General features: G+C 31.2%; 3 protein-coding genes and 1 long non-coding RNA gene across 6 annotated transcripts in view; 2 read left to right on the top strand and 2 right to left on the bottom strand.

Annotated features, from left to right (window-relative positions):
- LOC130670098 (uncharacterized) overlaps nt 1–17,971 on the top strand; it is a 38,540-nt gene that overhangs the window by 18,055 nt on the left and 2,514 nt on the right. The gene's annotated exons all lie outside the window — the stretch shown is intronic.
- On the top strand, nt 104–856 carry LOC130663267 (putative ankyrin repeat protein RF_0381). Its single transcript, XM_057462398.1, has 2 exons — nt 104–296; nt 480–856. Exons 1-2 carry the CDS (start codon nt 104–106, stop codon nt 854–856), a joined length of 570 nt encoding a protein of 189 aa, XP_057318381.1.
- Nucleotides 4,958–9,063, bottom strand: LOC130670105 (uncharacterized). The gene is made up of 2 exons (XR_008990310.1): nt 9,029–9,063; nt 4,958–5,085 (listed from the first exon to the last, which is right to left on the bottom strand). It is a non-coding gene; the product is annotated as an uncharacterized LOC130670105 (long non-coding RNA).
- On the bottom strand, nt 14,617–17,749 carry LOC130670083 (uncharacterized). Of its 3 annotated transcripts, none has more exons than XM_057473265.1 (8): nt 17,522–17,749; nt 17,302–17,444; nt 16,958–17,161; nt 16,134–16,479; nt 15,856–16,053; nt 15,260–15,593; nt 14,922–15,192; nt 14,617–14,841 (listed from the first exon to the last, which is right to left on the bottom strand). In XM_057473265.1, exons 1-8 carry the CDS (start codon nt 17,528–17,530, stop codon nt 14,793–14,795), a joined length of 1,554 nt encoding a protein of 517 aa, XP_057329248.1. In that variant the 5' UTR covers nt 17,531–17,749; the 3' UTR covers nt 14,617–14,792. The 3 variants fall into 3 exon arrangements, with proteins under 3 accessions (XP_057329248.1, XP_057329243.1, XP_057329252.1); XM_057473260.1 differs by having other exon boundaries at nt 14,926–15,192; nt 17,522–17,748; XM_057473269.1 differs by having other exon boundaries at nt 14,781–14,841; nt 14,918–15,192.

Raw genomic sequence — 17,971 nt, 5'->3', positions numbered from 1 at the left:
TTTTTTAGAATTCATCAGGAGAAAAAAATTCATTTCTCTATTGTGAAAAGAAGTATATACCAACAAGTGTTACAAGTCCGCATCACAAATACAAAAATCAAGAATGCGTAAATCAACAAAGCAAAAGTTAAGAATACGACAATCAAAAATGCGAGAAGTAAAAATTCACAAATCAAGGATACGTAAATATAATTACAAAAATCGTATGGATAAACTCCGTGATTTCATCTGCGCTATAGAATCTCATCACAAAGATTACATAGATAATGTAACAACCGAAAATGTCAATATTGACGGTAATTACCAACCATATTTCGGAAGTCCTCTACACGTAGCTGCGAAAATCGGAACTTATAAAATATTTATAAAGTTGATAAAAAAAGGTGCTGATATACACAAACGTTAGTCAAGAACTCAAGAAACGATATTACATAGCGCGATAAAATTCGCCAATTATGATATTGTCAGGTATCTCATAGATAATGGCGTAGATGTTAATGCCGCGTTGGAAAATAATGGTTTCATTACTGGAGAAACTGCATTGCACCTTGCCGCGGCGACAGGAACAAAGGAAATTATAAAATTATTATTAGATAACAATGCTAACATTAATGCTAAGAATATAAAAGGAATCACTCCTATTATCAGTGCTGTTGAAGCTAAAAACGATGATGCCATGGATGTATTGATGGAACATGGACCTGATCTTTTTTGTACATATAAAGAATATCGTTACAGTGTAACGATATTTCATGCAGCTATTTCAAGTTCTAACTGGGAATTCTTGTCTCATTGGCTATTTTTATTTGCTGATACGCGTGATGTTAATAATAATAGTTTTTTTTTCGTTCTTTGAATCTCAACTGTTACTTCATTACATTCTCTCGCTGACGAGGGATGATGGTGAGATCATTTTGTTTCTGCTTGAAGTTGGTCTTGATGTTAATGCTTCGGATTCTAACGGTAACTTAGCTATCGAGCAGGAATCCGCATCGAAATATCCACGTTGTATTTCAGTTATTATGCACTGTAACGTACGATTGATAGCAGCCGGTTTTTACGTATGTGATCGAAATATTACAGCTGTTAGTAATAAGAAAGAATTTGATGATTATTTAGCTAAGTGTCTTTTAAAAATTGGAAAAATGAAAAAAAAAAAAAAAATTAAACGGTAGTAATATCACATACATAGAAGTTTTGCATAAAAGTGTGCAATACTTGGCACCTTATTTGAAGTTTGTTGATTTGGAGAATACACTAGAACGTGAATTCGAATTTTCATACTACCCAATATATCACTTCCAGTTTTTTTTTAAATTAAAAAAAGTTCTGAAAAGAGTTAATTACATAAAAGATTCTCAGGAAGTGATCTATAATTTTTTTTATGAATTACAACTGCCGGATACTTTTATCAGAGAATTGTATTTCTATTTGTCAAGTAATGATTTAGAAAAAATCGTTCAAGCTTCACTTCAGTAACATCCTATAAATTAACTATAACTAAATGATCTCTGCGTTACAACAAAAAAAAATTATTTTGGAAAATAACGGACATTCTAATCTATATGCAAATCATAATACAAAATGACTTATTTTCTATGAAATTTATAATCAATTGTACCTAAAAATGCTGTTACAAATTATTTATTGTAAATTACATAAGTACATGGCCTGAATTGTAAAATAAAATTTTCTTGTAAATATATGTATATGTATATAGTAATGATAACAAAATTATGATCCCATTTTTGAGTTCATACATTATATTAATAAAGTAAATCTCAACAACTATATACTTGTCTAGAATCTCATTAGTTATTACCTATCAACATAGTTTGTAATTTTCAGTAGCTTAAGATTATGAACTTAAAAAATATTTTTTACTAAATTAATATGTGAACTTTATTAGATATAAGTGACGTCAAGCGATTAGTCGCTGTTTTTACAAAAATAGCATTGAATTGAACACAAAACGGTGGACTTTTAGAATTATGATATACAAGACTACACGGAAAAATTGAAACCCGACTGGTTCGTGTGCAGCACACGACTGAGTCGTGTGCAAGAAAAAATGAGGGCAAGCACACGACTAGTTCTGGTGCGCACCCGAACCAGTCGTGTCTAGCACTGTACTCAGTCTGGTGCAGCACCCGAATTGCAGCACCGTAATCAGTCGTGTGCAGAACAATACTGATTCGTGTGTGCACATGAACCAGTCGTGTCTAGCACCGTACTCAGTCTGGTGCTGCCGTTGTTGCCATTCGGGTGGCGCACCAGACTGAGTACGGTGCTAGACACGACTGGTTCGGGTGCAACACCGTACTCAGTCTGGTGCTGCTCACGACTCATTCTGGTGCGACACCGCAACCACTCGTGTGCTACACTCGAACAGTTACTGTTCGAAATTATTGTAATCTACACAGTTACATGATTGACAGTATGATTTTTGCAATTTTCACCAGCAAAATTTAACAATGCCTTTTAGTAGCGTTCACGATTATTATATAAAAGAGGTTATTATGATAAGAATTAGATGAAAAAATTTTTCATATATGAATAAATTTCAATGACAAACAATCTAAATTACAATTAGTTAGTTTAAGTCAATTTTTTTTATCTAATTCCTATCATAAAAACCTCTTTTATATAATAATCGTGAACGCTACTAAAAGGCAGTGTTAAATTTTGCTGGTGAAAATTGCAAAAATCATACTGTCAATCATGTAACTGTGTAGATTACTATAATTTCGAACGGTAACTGTTCGAGTGTAGCACACGAGTGGTTACGGTGTTGCACCAGAATGAGTCGTGAGCAGCACCAGACTGAGTACGGTGTTTCACCCGAACCAGTCGTGTCTAACACCGTTCTCAGTCTGGTGCGCCACCCGAATGGCAACAACGGCAGCACCAGACTGAGTACGGTACTAGACACGACTGGTTCATGTGCACACACGAATCAGTATTGTTCTGCACACGACTGATTACGGTGCTGCAATTCGGGTGCTGCACCAGACTGAGTACGGTGCTAGACACGACTGGTTCGGGTGCGCACCAGAACCAGTCGTGTGCTTGCCCTCATTTTTTCTTGCACACGAACCAGTCGGGTTTCAATTTTTCCGTGTATGCTTATGTGTACGTATATGTATACTTGCTTTGAAAATTAAAAAACCAAGTATAAATTTCAAGTACGTATATTAAAGTTGGAGCTTTTTTTTATTGAAAATACAATTCAAATATCTAGTTATGAAAAGTCAATTCCTTTTGTATTGTAATTTTCAAATTATTTTCAACAGTATACAAAAAATCTCTCTTAGTAAATTGATGTAAAACGAGCCGTTTCCTTGTAACCGTGCCTTAAACATTGATTCGTTTTTCAAATTCTTTGTTTCCATTTTGGATTTTTGTAACTTCTAAAGATATAAAAATTTTTTGTAGTCAAGGTACATATTCTTGAAGGAAATTGAATGTTCTACAAAAAAAGTCTCTTAACATTTTCAGTCTTGCGAATAGACCGGGGATCGCACTGAGAGAACAATTTATTTGAACCAAATAAATAGATTTACTTGGCTGAACAAAATCATTTATTTCATTCAAATAGATATTTGTTTATAGTTAACAAATCTTGGTTGAAAAAAAATTTCAAATAAAGATTTGTTAACTATAAACAAATCAATATTTCATTCAAATGAACCATATCTTTGCCTCAAATAAATACTAATTGGGTCCATTCGAAAATGGAATTTATTTGCCTGAAACACATCTTATTTGGCTCAAATAAATTGTTCTCTCAGTGCGCGGAGAAATCTTTGAATGAAAGCTTACGTTAAGAATTTGTTTCGTGTTATGGATTATGTATATTGAAAGAAAAATCACAAACAATATAAATTTCTGACTTGCTCGGTTACAGCTTGCACATTATGTCTTAAACAGCTAAAGTAGTGGTATGGCCCTTTTTCTTTTTCTGCGAGCTTTCCTCTGGTGAACTGCTTTAATTTAACACATACATACAACTCGGATTTTCCGTTTTATTAATTTGCTTATCAATTTGACTTTTCTTTGTAGCTTCTTAAATTTCAATAGTGGAGTGGCAACCTGCCCACTGTGATTGATAATTATTGATTTTAATTATGATTTTCTTTTGAAATATCAGGGGGCTACCAGCTTATTCTGATCTATTATTATATATTTTAATTATTTTTAAAACATCCGGGGGCTACCAGCCTATTCTGATTTACTGTTATCTATTATATACAACCGTCCACTTTGGACCGATTTTCACCACTGATTCTCTTAGTCAAAATTCGGAGTCCCACAGAAAATGAAAAAGGCGTTTCCTAATTATTTTGTTTGGGGGAAAATCAAGTCCAACAGAAAATCATCTTGGCCTTGACTTTCTTTCCATTTGTTTTAGGACCCAATGCTTCGGGGGTCGTACCATCCCTTCCGCATTAGTCCTGGCGTGTTCTTTTGTCCTCTCTCTCACTTATCTTCTACTTAACCAACTATGTATTTAACTATTTATTTATTTATTTATTCATTTATTAATTATTTATTCATTTATCTATTCATTTAGTTCATTCACTACTATTTATTTCTTGTTTTCCTTATTTTGTTTTAAAACAGATCTGACTATAGAAAGTACTTGGTTCCTTAAACATTTCAGAATTATTTGAAATAATTTTGAACGCTCGAATCATTTCAAATTAAGTTGAATTAGAAAATAATATAACAATTGATGGTTCCTCGGATAATTCAGAATTATTTGAAATAGTTTGAACGCTCGAATCATTTTAAATTAAATTGAATTAGAAAATAATATCGCAATTGATACTTTTTACAATCGATAAAAAGTTGTCTTAAGGCTGTAGCATCTTAAAGTAGTTGTCTGGTAACTCGCGCCATTTTTCATGCCTGTCTTTAGGGGCTTTTTTGTTTTTGAGAAAGAAAAAATGAAAAGTTTTGAATTTTTAATCTGTTTTTATTCACATCTTAAGGTGTTTTATTATTATTATTATTATCACCAAAAGTTAGCAACTCAAATAAAAACGTGTTGATGGCCGGGGTGATTCTCACTCTTGAGGACATCTGAAATCAAAAATTCTTAATTCGACTTTATCTATAGATATGTCAATGTAGTCAGAACTACAATGATGAGATTTTATCGAAAAATAACAAAATGGCGGGCTTGAAAAAAAAAACAGTTTGAGATGTCCTCAAGACTCAAAATCACCCCAGCCATCCCGCGTTTTTAACTTCCCGCTAAGAAAGTCGATGATTTTCGAAAAATTCGGGAAGTTATTGTTTTCACCTCGATTTTCGAAAATCGAGTTTTCATCAGAAGCCGACTTTTGAGGTCCTAGGAACCTATTCTGACTATTTTCAGAATGATGTCCGAGTGTCTGTATGTTTGTATGTGTGTGCCCTGATTAAAAAAGCGATTTAAAACGATTCGAAATAAAAAATTTTAAATACTTTTGAATTCCTTTAATACTTTTGAATCCCTCTTCTTATAAGCATTTAACATTGCAAATCGTTTTAAATCGCTTTTTTTAATCAGGGTGTGTATGTGTGTGAACGGTCTATAACTTTTTAACTAATGAACCGGTTTGGATGGTTAAGGTGGCTATATGAATGAGCTTATTGGCCATCAACTTTTGTCCAGAAAAAAATTGTTATGACAACCATACGTCTATAGTTAGCAAGCCTAATTCAATATAATTATCATCACAATATATATTTATATTCTCGTCAAGTTTATCGGTAAGATTCGTTGAATTTTTTTTGTACCGTATTTATACGGTGGCTATACCTTATTTAAACAGTGGTTACACGGTATTCATACAATGTTCGCACCGTATTTATACGATGTTTATGCCGCATAAATATGGTGGTTATGCCACTTTTATACGGTGATTATGCTGTCTTACTCTTAGAAGCTGAAAAATACTTTTCATATCTTTCAGTTTCATTAACAAGCAATCTTCAGATTCTATAACAGATACAATATGTTTTACTACTACTTGCATTCTTAAATGACTCATCTCTTCACTATGTTCTGCTTTCAATTGTTCAATAAAAAAATACAGTTCATTTTCACTTTAAAAAAAAAATTTCTTTCGTATTAAAAAATAAAAACTCTTGAAACTAGTAAAAATTTTTCAATTTAAACATAAAAATATGTTGACTTGAGGAAAAAAAATTTTGATTCAAGATCAAAATTTCAAGATAATTATTTACTTGGCGCAAGAAAATTTTGGTTTTCCGAATCGTTGAAACAAAATTTCTTGAATCAGGAATTTTTTTCATGATTCGAGTTAACTATTTTTTTTATGTAGTAATAATTCGCAAGAACATTAGTTAATTTTGAAATACGATGAGAATCAATATTAATAACTAGAATTATTTTATGATTAAAAATTATAAAACATCTTCAATTTAAACATGTCTAAACACTGCAGCGTTTATGTAGTTTGGGTATTTTGACATAAAAGTTTTTTTTAGCTCGTAAAATTCTTTATTTGTACGTTATGAAAACCTACACGGGTCTTTTAAATTTTAGTTTCTCTACACAGAAAATACAGTTAACTTGAACCTAGAAAAATATTCTTGATACAAGACAATTTTTTTTAATGAATCGGAAAATAAAAATTTTCTTACACCAAATAAATAATTATTCTGAAATTTTTAATCAAAATTAAATCCAATTTTTTTTTCCACAAGTTAACATATTTTTATGCTTTAATCGAAAAATTTTCACTTGTTTTAAAAGTTTTTATTTCTTACTACAAGAGATATTTTATTGAAGAAAGCCATGCCAGGTTATTGTAGCAATATTGCCTTTTTTTGTTGGAAAATAATAAAATTTCTTGGAATAATTACTATTTGTTTAACGCAAGAATTTACGTATGCTCCAACTAAGAAAAAAAAGTTGCTCAAACCGAGAGAAAAATTTTCCGGGAGAAAAGATATATAAGGAGATGAGGGAAGTCACTGGTGCTAGGCAGCAGCAGCAAGAATAGTTCGGTGCTCGCCACTAGACAGCGCCTACGACTTGTAGTGTCCCTGGTAAGAAACTTATTTCAGAAGTTTTATATTCCAAACTTGTGACTATTCAGGCTCGGGTACTCCTCCGTTATTTGACCGAGTGATAGGTACCTTTTTGATGGTAATATAGTACATCCTATATTACATAAAGATAAAAATATTTATCATCAATGTTTCCTTAAATACTTTAATCTCTGAATTTGAACTTGAACTTTAAAAATCAAATATTTTAATCACAAGTCTATAGAATCTCTACCGTATGGTTGAAAATATACGAATGACATAATACATTGTACAGCAATATATAAATATATATACATATATATTTAAATAATTAAATAGAGCCATTTATCATTAATAATTATACATTATTTTTTTTACCCTGTACTTGATAAATTCCGTATAAACACCTTATTAAATCAGTAGAATTGCTGTGTGAACTCGGTAGAAATGCCGTATAAATTCAGTAGAAATACCGAATTATTACGGTAACAATGTTATATTATTACGGTAGAAATGCGGTATTATTACAGCACAAATGCCGTATTTTTACGGTAAAAATAACGTATTAATACGGTAGTAATGCCGTATAAGCTCCGTATAAACGCAGTATAAGCTCTGTAGGAATACCGTAATTAAATTTCACAAACATACCGTATAAATACGGTAAAACTACTTGTTATCGACTACGTTTATGCTCTTTTAATACAGTGTTCAAACCGTATCATGAAAACCGCGAGGGGCATCTTGTCAAAATTATTATATCGAAACGGTACGATGTTTCATGCATACTTAGTGCAAGATACGACTGTGTCTCTTGATACACATTTCGATATAAAATTTTGAATACATTTCCAACCAACATGCGATATGATTTCTACACTCGACATCGAACGAGACAAGAAGAGAGTCCAAATCCAAAAATCGAGACGAGACAAGAGGAAAAATGTTCTCGTCTCGCGGCAACACTAGGACAACACGATAAGGTCGAGGATGAGGTCGAGGACGATGATGAGGATGAGGACAAAGGTGAGAATGAGAATGATGACCCAAACGTAGACAAAAAAACAAGGAAAAAATTTAAAAAAGGCACTACAAGTATGAGATGCTTGAAACAAAAGGCTATTTTTCTGATCCCGGGTCAAAAATAAAACTTGGTTTAGACTTGGTCGTCTTAAATCGTGACTAAGTAAGACCAGTTAAGTCGAAACCAAGGCGAGTTGCGTGAGTTCGCCTTGGTTTCGACTTAACTGGTCTTACTTAGTCACGATTTAAGACGACCAAGTCTAAACCAAGTTTTATTTTTGACCCGGGCGGTGGAAACACGGTGGGTTTGTTCCATTTTACCACTGTGATTACGCGGTGGATACACCGTGGAACCACGGTGGTGAAATAGCACAAAGCCATCGTGGAATCACGGTGGATACACCGCGTAATCACAGTGGATACACCGTGTAATCACAGTGGACATACTGTGTATACCCGGTGTTGAAATGGAACAAACCCACCGTGTAACCACGGTGGATCCACGGTGTTTACACTTCCACGGTGTTTCCACCGTGATTCAAATCTGCAAGGGTAGGAGTAATTGTCGTGGGGAATAGTTGTCACGGGGATAAGTTGTCGAGGATGAATTGTCCGGGATGAATATTCGGGGATGAATTGTCTTGGTCCCAAAAAGCGTCACACCGTGTGACGGGTGTTTTAGATTGTGGGTGTTTTGTTGTCGGGTATTTTGTCGTCGGGTATTTTGGCATCGGGTATTTTGTCGCGGGTATATTGGTTTGCGGGTGTTTTGTCGTCGGGTGAATAGTTACGCAACCGTATATATCCAGGCAAATCTGAATATATGTCGCATATATGAGACATATATTCAATTTTGCCCGGGTTTATCCCGGGTGTACATTTTTTTCCTCCGGGTTTTAATCAAGGCTATGTGATAACTATAAAAATATATTAAAAAAATGAATTTTTAATTACTTACTTAAGTGTATGATAAGGGTGCTAATTGGCTCAACTGAAGTGTAAATGTCAATTGAATAAACATGCCTGGTTTATATATGCAGTTTTATCCGCAGATATATGACAGAAATATCATATTTAATTGAGCGGTCACTTGAATAATTATTGCTCTTCCAATAATTATTCAAGTGGTCGCGTAAGAGTCAGACGGTTCACCTGAATAAGTATTCTTTATTGATTCACATGCACCAATTACCTGCATGAAAAAACACTATATGGTTAAAATATACAAAATCATATATTTTTACAACAAAAAAAAATATATAATATGTTATATTATATATTATAAACAATCATATACACTCATGCCATAAATTAAAGGAACAGAAAAATTTTAGAAATTTTTGGAAGGTTGTAACTTTGTAGAAAATAATCGTATCGAGATTTTAAAAAAAGCATTTTATAGATTGAAATCTCTAATTTCGTTGCATTTTTATAAAAATATTTTTAGAGCTCCGGATATTGCGCAAACATGAGAAATACCGCGAGACAAAAATTTTCTAAATTTTTTCTTTTCTTTGAGAGAGTCCACGGGCTGCGAAAAAATTGTTTCAGCTAAACCAATGCATAGGTTGGTTAACAAGTTTAATCGGCTTTAATTTGCATTTCTTTAAGATTCGTACGACAACTTGTCGCTGAGATATCAGCCTTCAATCAAAAAATGATCCTTTTGGGTTTGATCATCGATATTTCAGGTACCAATGATCGCACAGTACATATGAGGGCGGCGTTGAAAACTTGAATAAATTCCCTATAAGACCCTTTCATCATTATTTTCATTTTTAACATCCATTAGAAGTAAGTACAAAAAAATGACTTTTTTTGGTTTTTTAGTAAATCAACCGCTACTCTGCAAATATCGATAAAAAAAATAATGTTGCCAGGGACTTTTTTAGCTTAATGTACCCCCAATAACCCTGTAAATTTTAAAATTGATCTATCGAACCGTTTTTCGGGGTGGATCGATCAAAGTTTTGTAAAATCATTAAAGGAACAAGTTTTGTTCCTTTAATTGTGTAATCATAATCATCATGAAAAAATAATTTTTTTTCGACTTTTCTTAAATTTTTGCGTTGGTTACTCAGCAAATGCAAGGAAATGACAAAAAAAAAAAATTCCAAAAAATCTGTCTATCGGTTGGACCTGCGGGCCAGCCCCAAAACTTTTCACTGTTTTTGAATTCCTTGAGCTCAAGGAGCTAGAAAACATTGTTGTAGATACATTTCCGAGCTCTTCGAGTTCGAAAATACTTTTGTATACTATTGTTTTCGAAAAAACCGTTTTATAGCATTTTTTTCTCCCACAATATCTCGTGAATGAATTTACCGATTTTGGTGGTTGAGGCGGCAATTGACGTATTCTATTGAGTTCTAGAGCTGATAAGATTTTGAAGTTGATCGTATCAGTCGTTTCTGAAAAATCAATAAAAAACTAAAAAAAAAAAAATTTTTTTTTTCGTACTTCGCCAATATTTTCGAGTCTACTTGATCAAATGATCTGAAATTTTCAGAAAAGTTGATGGCCAACAAGCTCTTTCGATTGCCGCCTTAAACATCCAAATCAGTTCATTAGTTAAAAAGTTATAGACCGGTCACACACAGACACACACACACACACACACACACACACACACACACACATACATAGGGGAGGGTGGGGCAGAGCGGCCCCTCTAAGCCAATTTTTACTTTTTGTGGCTTTCAACCATAAGATCACTTTACTCTTGTCCTGTTTCGAACAAATTTATGGACATTTTGCCAAAATTCTGAAAAAAAAAAAATTTTTTGTGGGGCAGAGCGGCCCCCCTCCAAAAAATGGTAAAAAAAATTTTTTTTTTCGTTTTTTTGTTTTTTTAAATTGTTTTCATCATTAAGAATGTATTTCTTTCTCTTGACAACTATTTTTGGTTTTATGTTACCCAAAAAAAATTTTTTTAGGTGTAATAAATCGTTCACTCTCGATTACCTTAATTACTAATTGTTATTGAATAAAAAAAAAAAAAAAACAATTCTATAGTTTTACTTTATTTCAAAAATTTATCAACTAAAAAAAAAATTTTATTTTTATAAATTTTTAATGACCAAATTTTCCTCTTACATAAAGAAACGGCCGAAAAATATGAAAAAATAATTTTTTCGGAAGTTTCGGCTGGTCCATATTGCCCCAGGTGTTATGCGTAGGACTAGAAATGTGGAATTATAATAATTCTTTTTTAATTTGACAATAATAATATGAAAAAATCACTTTTTCAAAATTTTGGGCTTGTTCATTTTGCCCCAAATGTCATGCGTAGGGGTAAAAATGCGCGAACATATCGGTTTTATAGTAATTAGTCAGAAAAAAAAAATTTTTTTAACAAAAACTTTTTTTTTCAAAAACAACAGCATACAAAAGTATTTTTGAGCTCAAGGAGCGGAAATAGCGGGAAGTTTTGGGCTGGCCCGCAGGGTCAACCGATAGACTGATTTTTTTTGTTTTATTCCCGCACGAAAAAATATATATCCCGGCAAAATAGTATATATCTGGTTTATATCTTTAGTATTCTCATATGCATGCTATTTTGCCGGCATATATTCCCGGATATATCTTTTTCCGTGTGGGTTTAGCTTGTTTCAGCAAATACTGCTCAAGACATTCCTTTTCTTCTTAATTTTTCTCTTTAATATTCCTCCCCATTAACGTATAATCCGTTTTAAAAAAGTCAATAGTATAAATTTGAATTTGTTAGAGATTACATTCATTAATAACTTTTTAATAATGCAAAATATTGGTATATCTGATCGTAAATTAATATTAAAAGTAACAGCAGCAAAAGTTTGTATGTAATTAAATAAGAAAATAAGTGATAAAAAAAATAACTTACCTTCAAAATGATTAAAAAGACGTGATAAATTCCACGATTGCAGTAATCTTAAATTATTTTCCGGATCCGTATTTAATTATTTGATTAAAAACATTAATCAATTGTTATTACAGAGTTTTTATAGCTTCCGTAAAAATGTGTAAGACAAACTTTTTCGGAAGGTTTTCATCATTCGAGTGACGTAATTGTTCCAAACGTAATTAAAAGAGTAAAATTCGAAAATTCGGTTAATACTGCCCACCCTTAATAACGATTAAAAACCTTTTAATCGTTTTAAATCGTCACGAATCGTCAATTGATGATTAATGAGTATTATAAACGATTTAATTTTTAATCGTTTTAAATCGTCATGAATCGTTTTCAATTCTCATACAGGACCAGAAATCGCAATATTATTTTACGATTAAAAACGATTCATAACGATTAGAAATTTTGAATAATATTATTTTACAATTGATGACGATTAGAACTTTTTAGAAGTATCTAAATTTCAATTTGCAACAAATGGACAATTCATATTGCTACGACGTGAACAGAAATTCAACCGTCGGTGAGGTAAATCTCGTTAGCTTATATAAGCTCTCCCTGATAACACGTTGAGCTCAATTAGACGTCAAATAGTACATAATATGCACTCTAATAGCACAATTTGCTTTAGCAGAAGTTTACTTACAAAAGTTTCCTTGAATTTTTCTTCAAATGTCCTTCATCTCCGGACTTTTCCATTTTCGACGACAATTTGTATACCCTAATAGCCACTTTAGCTTGAAATTGACAGTAATTGCACATGGAAATTGTCTGAAATTTGCTGCCCGAATTCGCAGACAATTTGACAGCAGAAGCTAACTTCTCTAAAGACGAAAATTTACGGTTAATTTTTGCTCAATCCCTGATAGTCACACTCTAAATATACATAACTGCTTAGCAAGTTCTGCGGTGAAACATTTACGGCGAACTTAACGACAAGTTTCTGGCAAGCCTTGGCTGGATAATACTTGCGTGCAAGTTGATGCTAATCTACTGCCGTCATCTGAATGCAATTTAACAGAAAATCTTGCCGTCAATTTGAAGTGAAACTTTCAATCAACTTAACGTCATTTACTGACAGTCCCAATAACCACTTTAGCTTGAAATTGACAGTAATTTGATGTTGATGTTACCTGAAATCTGCTGCCCGAATTTGCTGAAAATTTCACGGCAAAAGTTGAAAAGAAAAATTTGCGGTTAATTTTTCTTCAATTTAGAGAAAACTTTTTACGAAAAAAAAAAAGTCGGTAATGTTCATTCTTACCATTTCAGAAGATAAGCAAATTTAGACTACATAAATATAAAATGTTTACAATTTGAGCGTAAAAAAATACTTTACAATTTTCCAAGTCAAATTAACAATAAATTGATATAAAACTTTACCCGAAAATTGACGAAAAGTTTTTTTTAGTCAACTCTTAAAGTGAATTTGCATTCTAATTCGGGTAGAAAATTTACGTCAAATTGTATAACGAGTTGTATATAAATTGTCGTCAAAAACGGAAAAGCCCGAAGTTGACGGAAATTCGAGAAAAAATTCAAGGAAACTTTTATAAGTGAACTTTTGCTTAAGCAAACTGTGTTATTCGGGTACAACTTGCTGTACAATTTGACATCAATTTTCAGGCAAATTTTAACATCAATTTATTGTTAATTTGACTTGAAAAATTGTGTTAAGTATTTTTTTACCCTCAAACTGTAGACATTTTAAAGTATAAATTTAGTTATCTTCTGAAGTGGTAAGAATGAACATTACAGTCTTTTTTTTTCTGGTAAAAAGTTACCTCTAAATTGAGCAAAAATTAAGCGCAAATTTTTCTTTATAACTTTTGCTGTCAAATTGTCAGTAAATTCGGGAAGCCAATTTCAGGCAATTTCAATGTCAAATTACTGTCAATTTCAAGCTAAAATGGCCATTAGGGATATTTTGTTATGGTCCAAGTTTGCTTTAAAACTTGCTTGCATTGTTGCGTTGGCTACATTTCCGTTCGGATCTCTCACATGGGGGGGCCAGAGCCATTGTCCAAAAGACATTCGTTCGATGCGAAATCTCCGAGATGCGACAAGTTGTCGAGTAGACAATCTCGTCGAAAAGAAATGTCTATGACTAAACCAAAAGTTTAAAACTTCAAATCTGTAACAGTATAAATTTACGAAACAGAAAATTATCGAAAGAAAATTGTAAAATATAAATCATATCGAAATATGATTTATGTAAAATAATTAGTAATAGAATAATAAATACTTGAATTGAAATAAATGAAAACAATTATTGTCATCGAAACATAGAGTATATATAAAGTTTTATTATCTAAAGATCGATTAAGTTCTACATTACCAACTTCCGTGGACAGTCAATAACACCAAAAACTATAATACCGACGACAGTTAATTGTACTCTTTATTGTTAGCAAAAAACGAAATCTGTTTTGAAAACAGATTGCTGTAATTAAAAAATAACTAATTAATTAAACTTGTAAATTAATTGTGTAAGTTTATTTTACATTTATAATTTAAAGATTAACCCTGGTACACTGTAAATAAATTTTTTTTTTGTTTTTTTTTTAGTTGCGATTTCATGTGTTTTAAAATAATATCATATATGAAACTAATTGATTTGTTTAAATAATGAAAAAATTTAATTAGATTTATGGAGAAAATAATTTTTATTATAACAATTTCTATCGCATAAGAAATGATCAATACAAAATTCTGTAGATATTTTTTATTCTCAATAAATCAGATACATAAAAAAATTGAACATTAAAAAATTATTATAAAAATGCTTTTATGTTAACATTTTTATAATGAATAAATTATCAAATCCCCACCGTTTTCAAGCTGATCTTCGTTTATTGCAATATATGATTCTCCATTCACTGCAACTACAAATCAAATGTACAATTAATTGAAATACTTTTATTTCTATATTTTTACTAATTGTCACGAATGAATTTTTACCCACTTACTAAATTTTTTTAACGGGATATTGATATAATTATTAACTTCAGCAGCACTATTGATTAAGTTTCCATTTTCCAGTACAGGGACTATATGACTAATACATTGTAGAAAATGTTCAACATCAAGAGCATTGCAGTTATATAATTCCCATGCTTTCAAAATTATATCATTTTTGAATAAAGTATGCGGTCGTTGAGAGCGTCGAACTAGCTGAGAAATTTTCAATGACTCGACTTCATTTTTAGTTATTGTATAGTGGTTAATCAACAATTCTGAAATACGAATATTTATTTGTTATAACTATATATAGCGGAAAAAAAAAATCGGTTCATAACGTACCTGTAAATTGCCATATACGAGGATGAATTCCGAATTTATCTTTTAAACGTCGATTATATGATTCTACAAAGTTATTAGTCCTATTTAAAATATTATAAATAGTGAAGTTTTCAGGTTTAATATTATTTATCCAATAGGATTTATAATAAGTCAAAAATGTTTGAAAGTGTGGGAGGAACACAGCATACAGATCGTTTAAATAATCGAATGCTTGTTGAATTTGGTTTGCAGGAAGAAAAGCTAAACCAATCAGCTTTCTAAAATATTCTTTTCCATCTTCCCATTCCCTCAATTTTTCTAGCAATCCAATTTTTTTCGCTTTCTTCATCAGTGCCTGAAATTTTATCATACACGTGAAAAAAATGATCTTCAATACCACGGTAACATAATTTATAAATATTAACAGAAATTTTTATGATTAATTTTAACTAATGATTTTGTATATATACTTTAATTTATGTATTATCATTACTGTTATTATTTAACAACAACAAGAATATCAATAATAATTAGAATAATTAACATTATTGACGTAAAAACAAAAATTATAATAGTAATAATGCTGGTAATGATCATATCATATGATAAATTATTACCTGAACATAATGAAAGTAGCAACCATGACTAATGGCATTAGGGTAAAAATCCCTAAATACTTTTAAAAGTCCGATTTCAAAGTCAGACGTTATCGATAATACCCGTAAATGTGGTGTTAACTGAACGAAATGGTTAATTACTGCAGCATAACAAGGTTTACTTTTATTTGACATAAAACTCCAAGCTACTGGAAGCACCTTTAAAATATAAATCAAATAAAAATGTCTGGAGATTAATTGCACTCACGTAATACAAATATATAATCATACTCATTTACCGTATCGTTAAGAGAGGCCATTATAGTGAAAAATTGATAAATTTTTTTACTTGGCTCACGTGGACATACTTTATATGTGGCATCTACATAAAGATCTACAGTTTGAAAATTAAGCAGTAGATTAGAGTCCACAAAGACAACTGCTTGTGATCCGTCTGTTCCATGTACATGAGTAACAGTAATATTGCTGCCGTTGGGTATAAAAAAATTTTTCCAGCGAGCCGAATTTAATAGTAAAACATATTCTTCAAGCGACTTTGGAGATGGAGGACAATTGTTTTTGCGCCAGCTTCGCATTGTTTTTACGATTACAACAAATGGTACCAATATAGATGCACGAGCATGTCTATAAATAAAACATAAAAAATAACTTAGGTTTAACAATTATACAAAGTATTTATTGTGCAGAAGACAAAAATTAGTTGAAAAAATATTTATTTTAAAATATAAATTTTAGTCTTTTATTTTGAATTAATTTAAATTAGTAGTTATTTTTTTTAAATTAAAATCACTCAAACACTTTCATACTTTTATATTGATTCAATAATTAATCAAAATTGCAATCGTAAAAATATTGGGCTTAAAATGTAAAGGTAAAACAACTAATTGTTATAAGTTTGTAGTCATTATAAAATCAGATATTATTATTATCAGATATATATATATATATTCACATAAAATTTTCTATAATGTTGTAATTAAGTTTAAAAATAAAGGGTAGTCCCAAATTTGATTGAGTAGACTACTATAAAATTCTTTGTTGGGAACGTAAATAAATCTATACACAAAGGTAAAAAATTATCACAATAATTTTCTTCACATACCTCACGCTTACATCATCGTAAATTAAACGTAAATTACGAAGGCTCGTAGACACAGTTCTATAGAGCTCAAACATGAAATTGTAAATAAACTGAGTATCATAATTTCTGACATGATTGTGACCTTTAGTTAATGTAACTGGTCCTCCGTTTGTGGATCCTCGAGCTCGACAATTACTCTTCTTTTTTTCGTGGCACTTAACATACCTATACAAATATATATATGTATATAATCATTGAATAAATTAAGTTGATCATGACATAAATAATTTATTTATATAACCTACAATAACTATAATGCAATTCATAAATACATCACTAATAATAAAATCAAAATCAAAGCTTACACGAGGCCATCAGATGAGGAAGAACGTACGTAACAATAACCATCGTCAAATATAGGAGGTGATGATTGATGATTAATAGGTCCGAATTGGAACATTGTAGAGTATTTAAAATCACATGGATACTTCAGCCACAATAAATATACCTAAAATTTTATATAAAAATAACTTTAACTTGTTTAAAATTAAAATATATAAAATATATGAGGAACGTCTTCAGTACTTCATTCATTGACACTGAAATCTCGTAATTTCTATCTAGCCGCTACAGAAGCACTCAAACCATTGAAATTTCCTGTCTTTCCAACAATAGAATCGAGATTCGTTCAATCGATATATCGAAAATGCAAATTTTTTAAATTTGATTCTTCTATAATAATATAGGGGGGTTAACGATTGTCAATTGTTTTTTAATTCACCATTTTGAAAATTAGCTCAGAGCGTTCTTTTATTGTGAGGCGTCACTAAGATCGGTTCGATTTTCAATAATAGTAATAACCCTTTTGTTTGAATAGTAATAACTACTGAATCTTTTAATATTCAAAAATTATATAATAATTGAAAACTCAGAAATTTTTAATTTTATCATAGTTACTTCAAAGTAACACAAATTAAAAAAATGTCAAATGTAATTAGAGAAGGTGGCTTCTCGTATTTCGTCGAAAGAGTGGTC

This window comes from Microplitis mediator, chromosome 1 (genome assembly GCF_029852145.1).
Source record: "Microplitis mediator isolate UGA2020A chromosome 1, iyMicMedi2.1, whole genome shotgun sequence".
NCBI lineage: Eukaryota > Metazoa > Arthropoda > Insecta > Hymenoptera > Braconidae > Microplitis > Microplitis mediator.
This window is presented reverse-complemented; position numbering and strand designations above follow the sequence as displayed.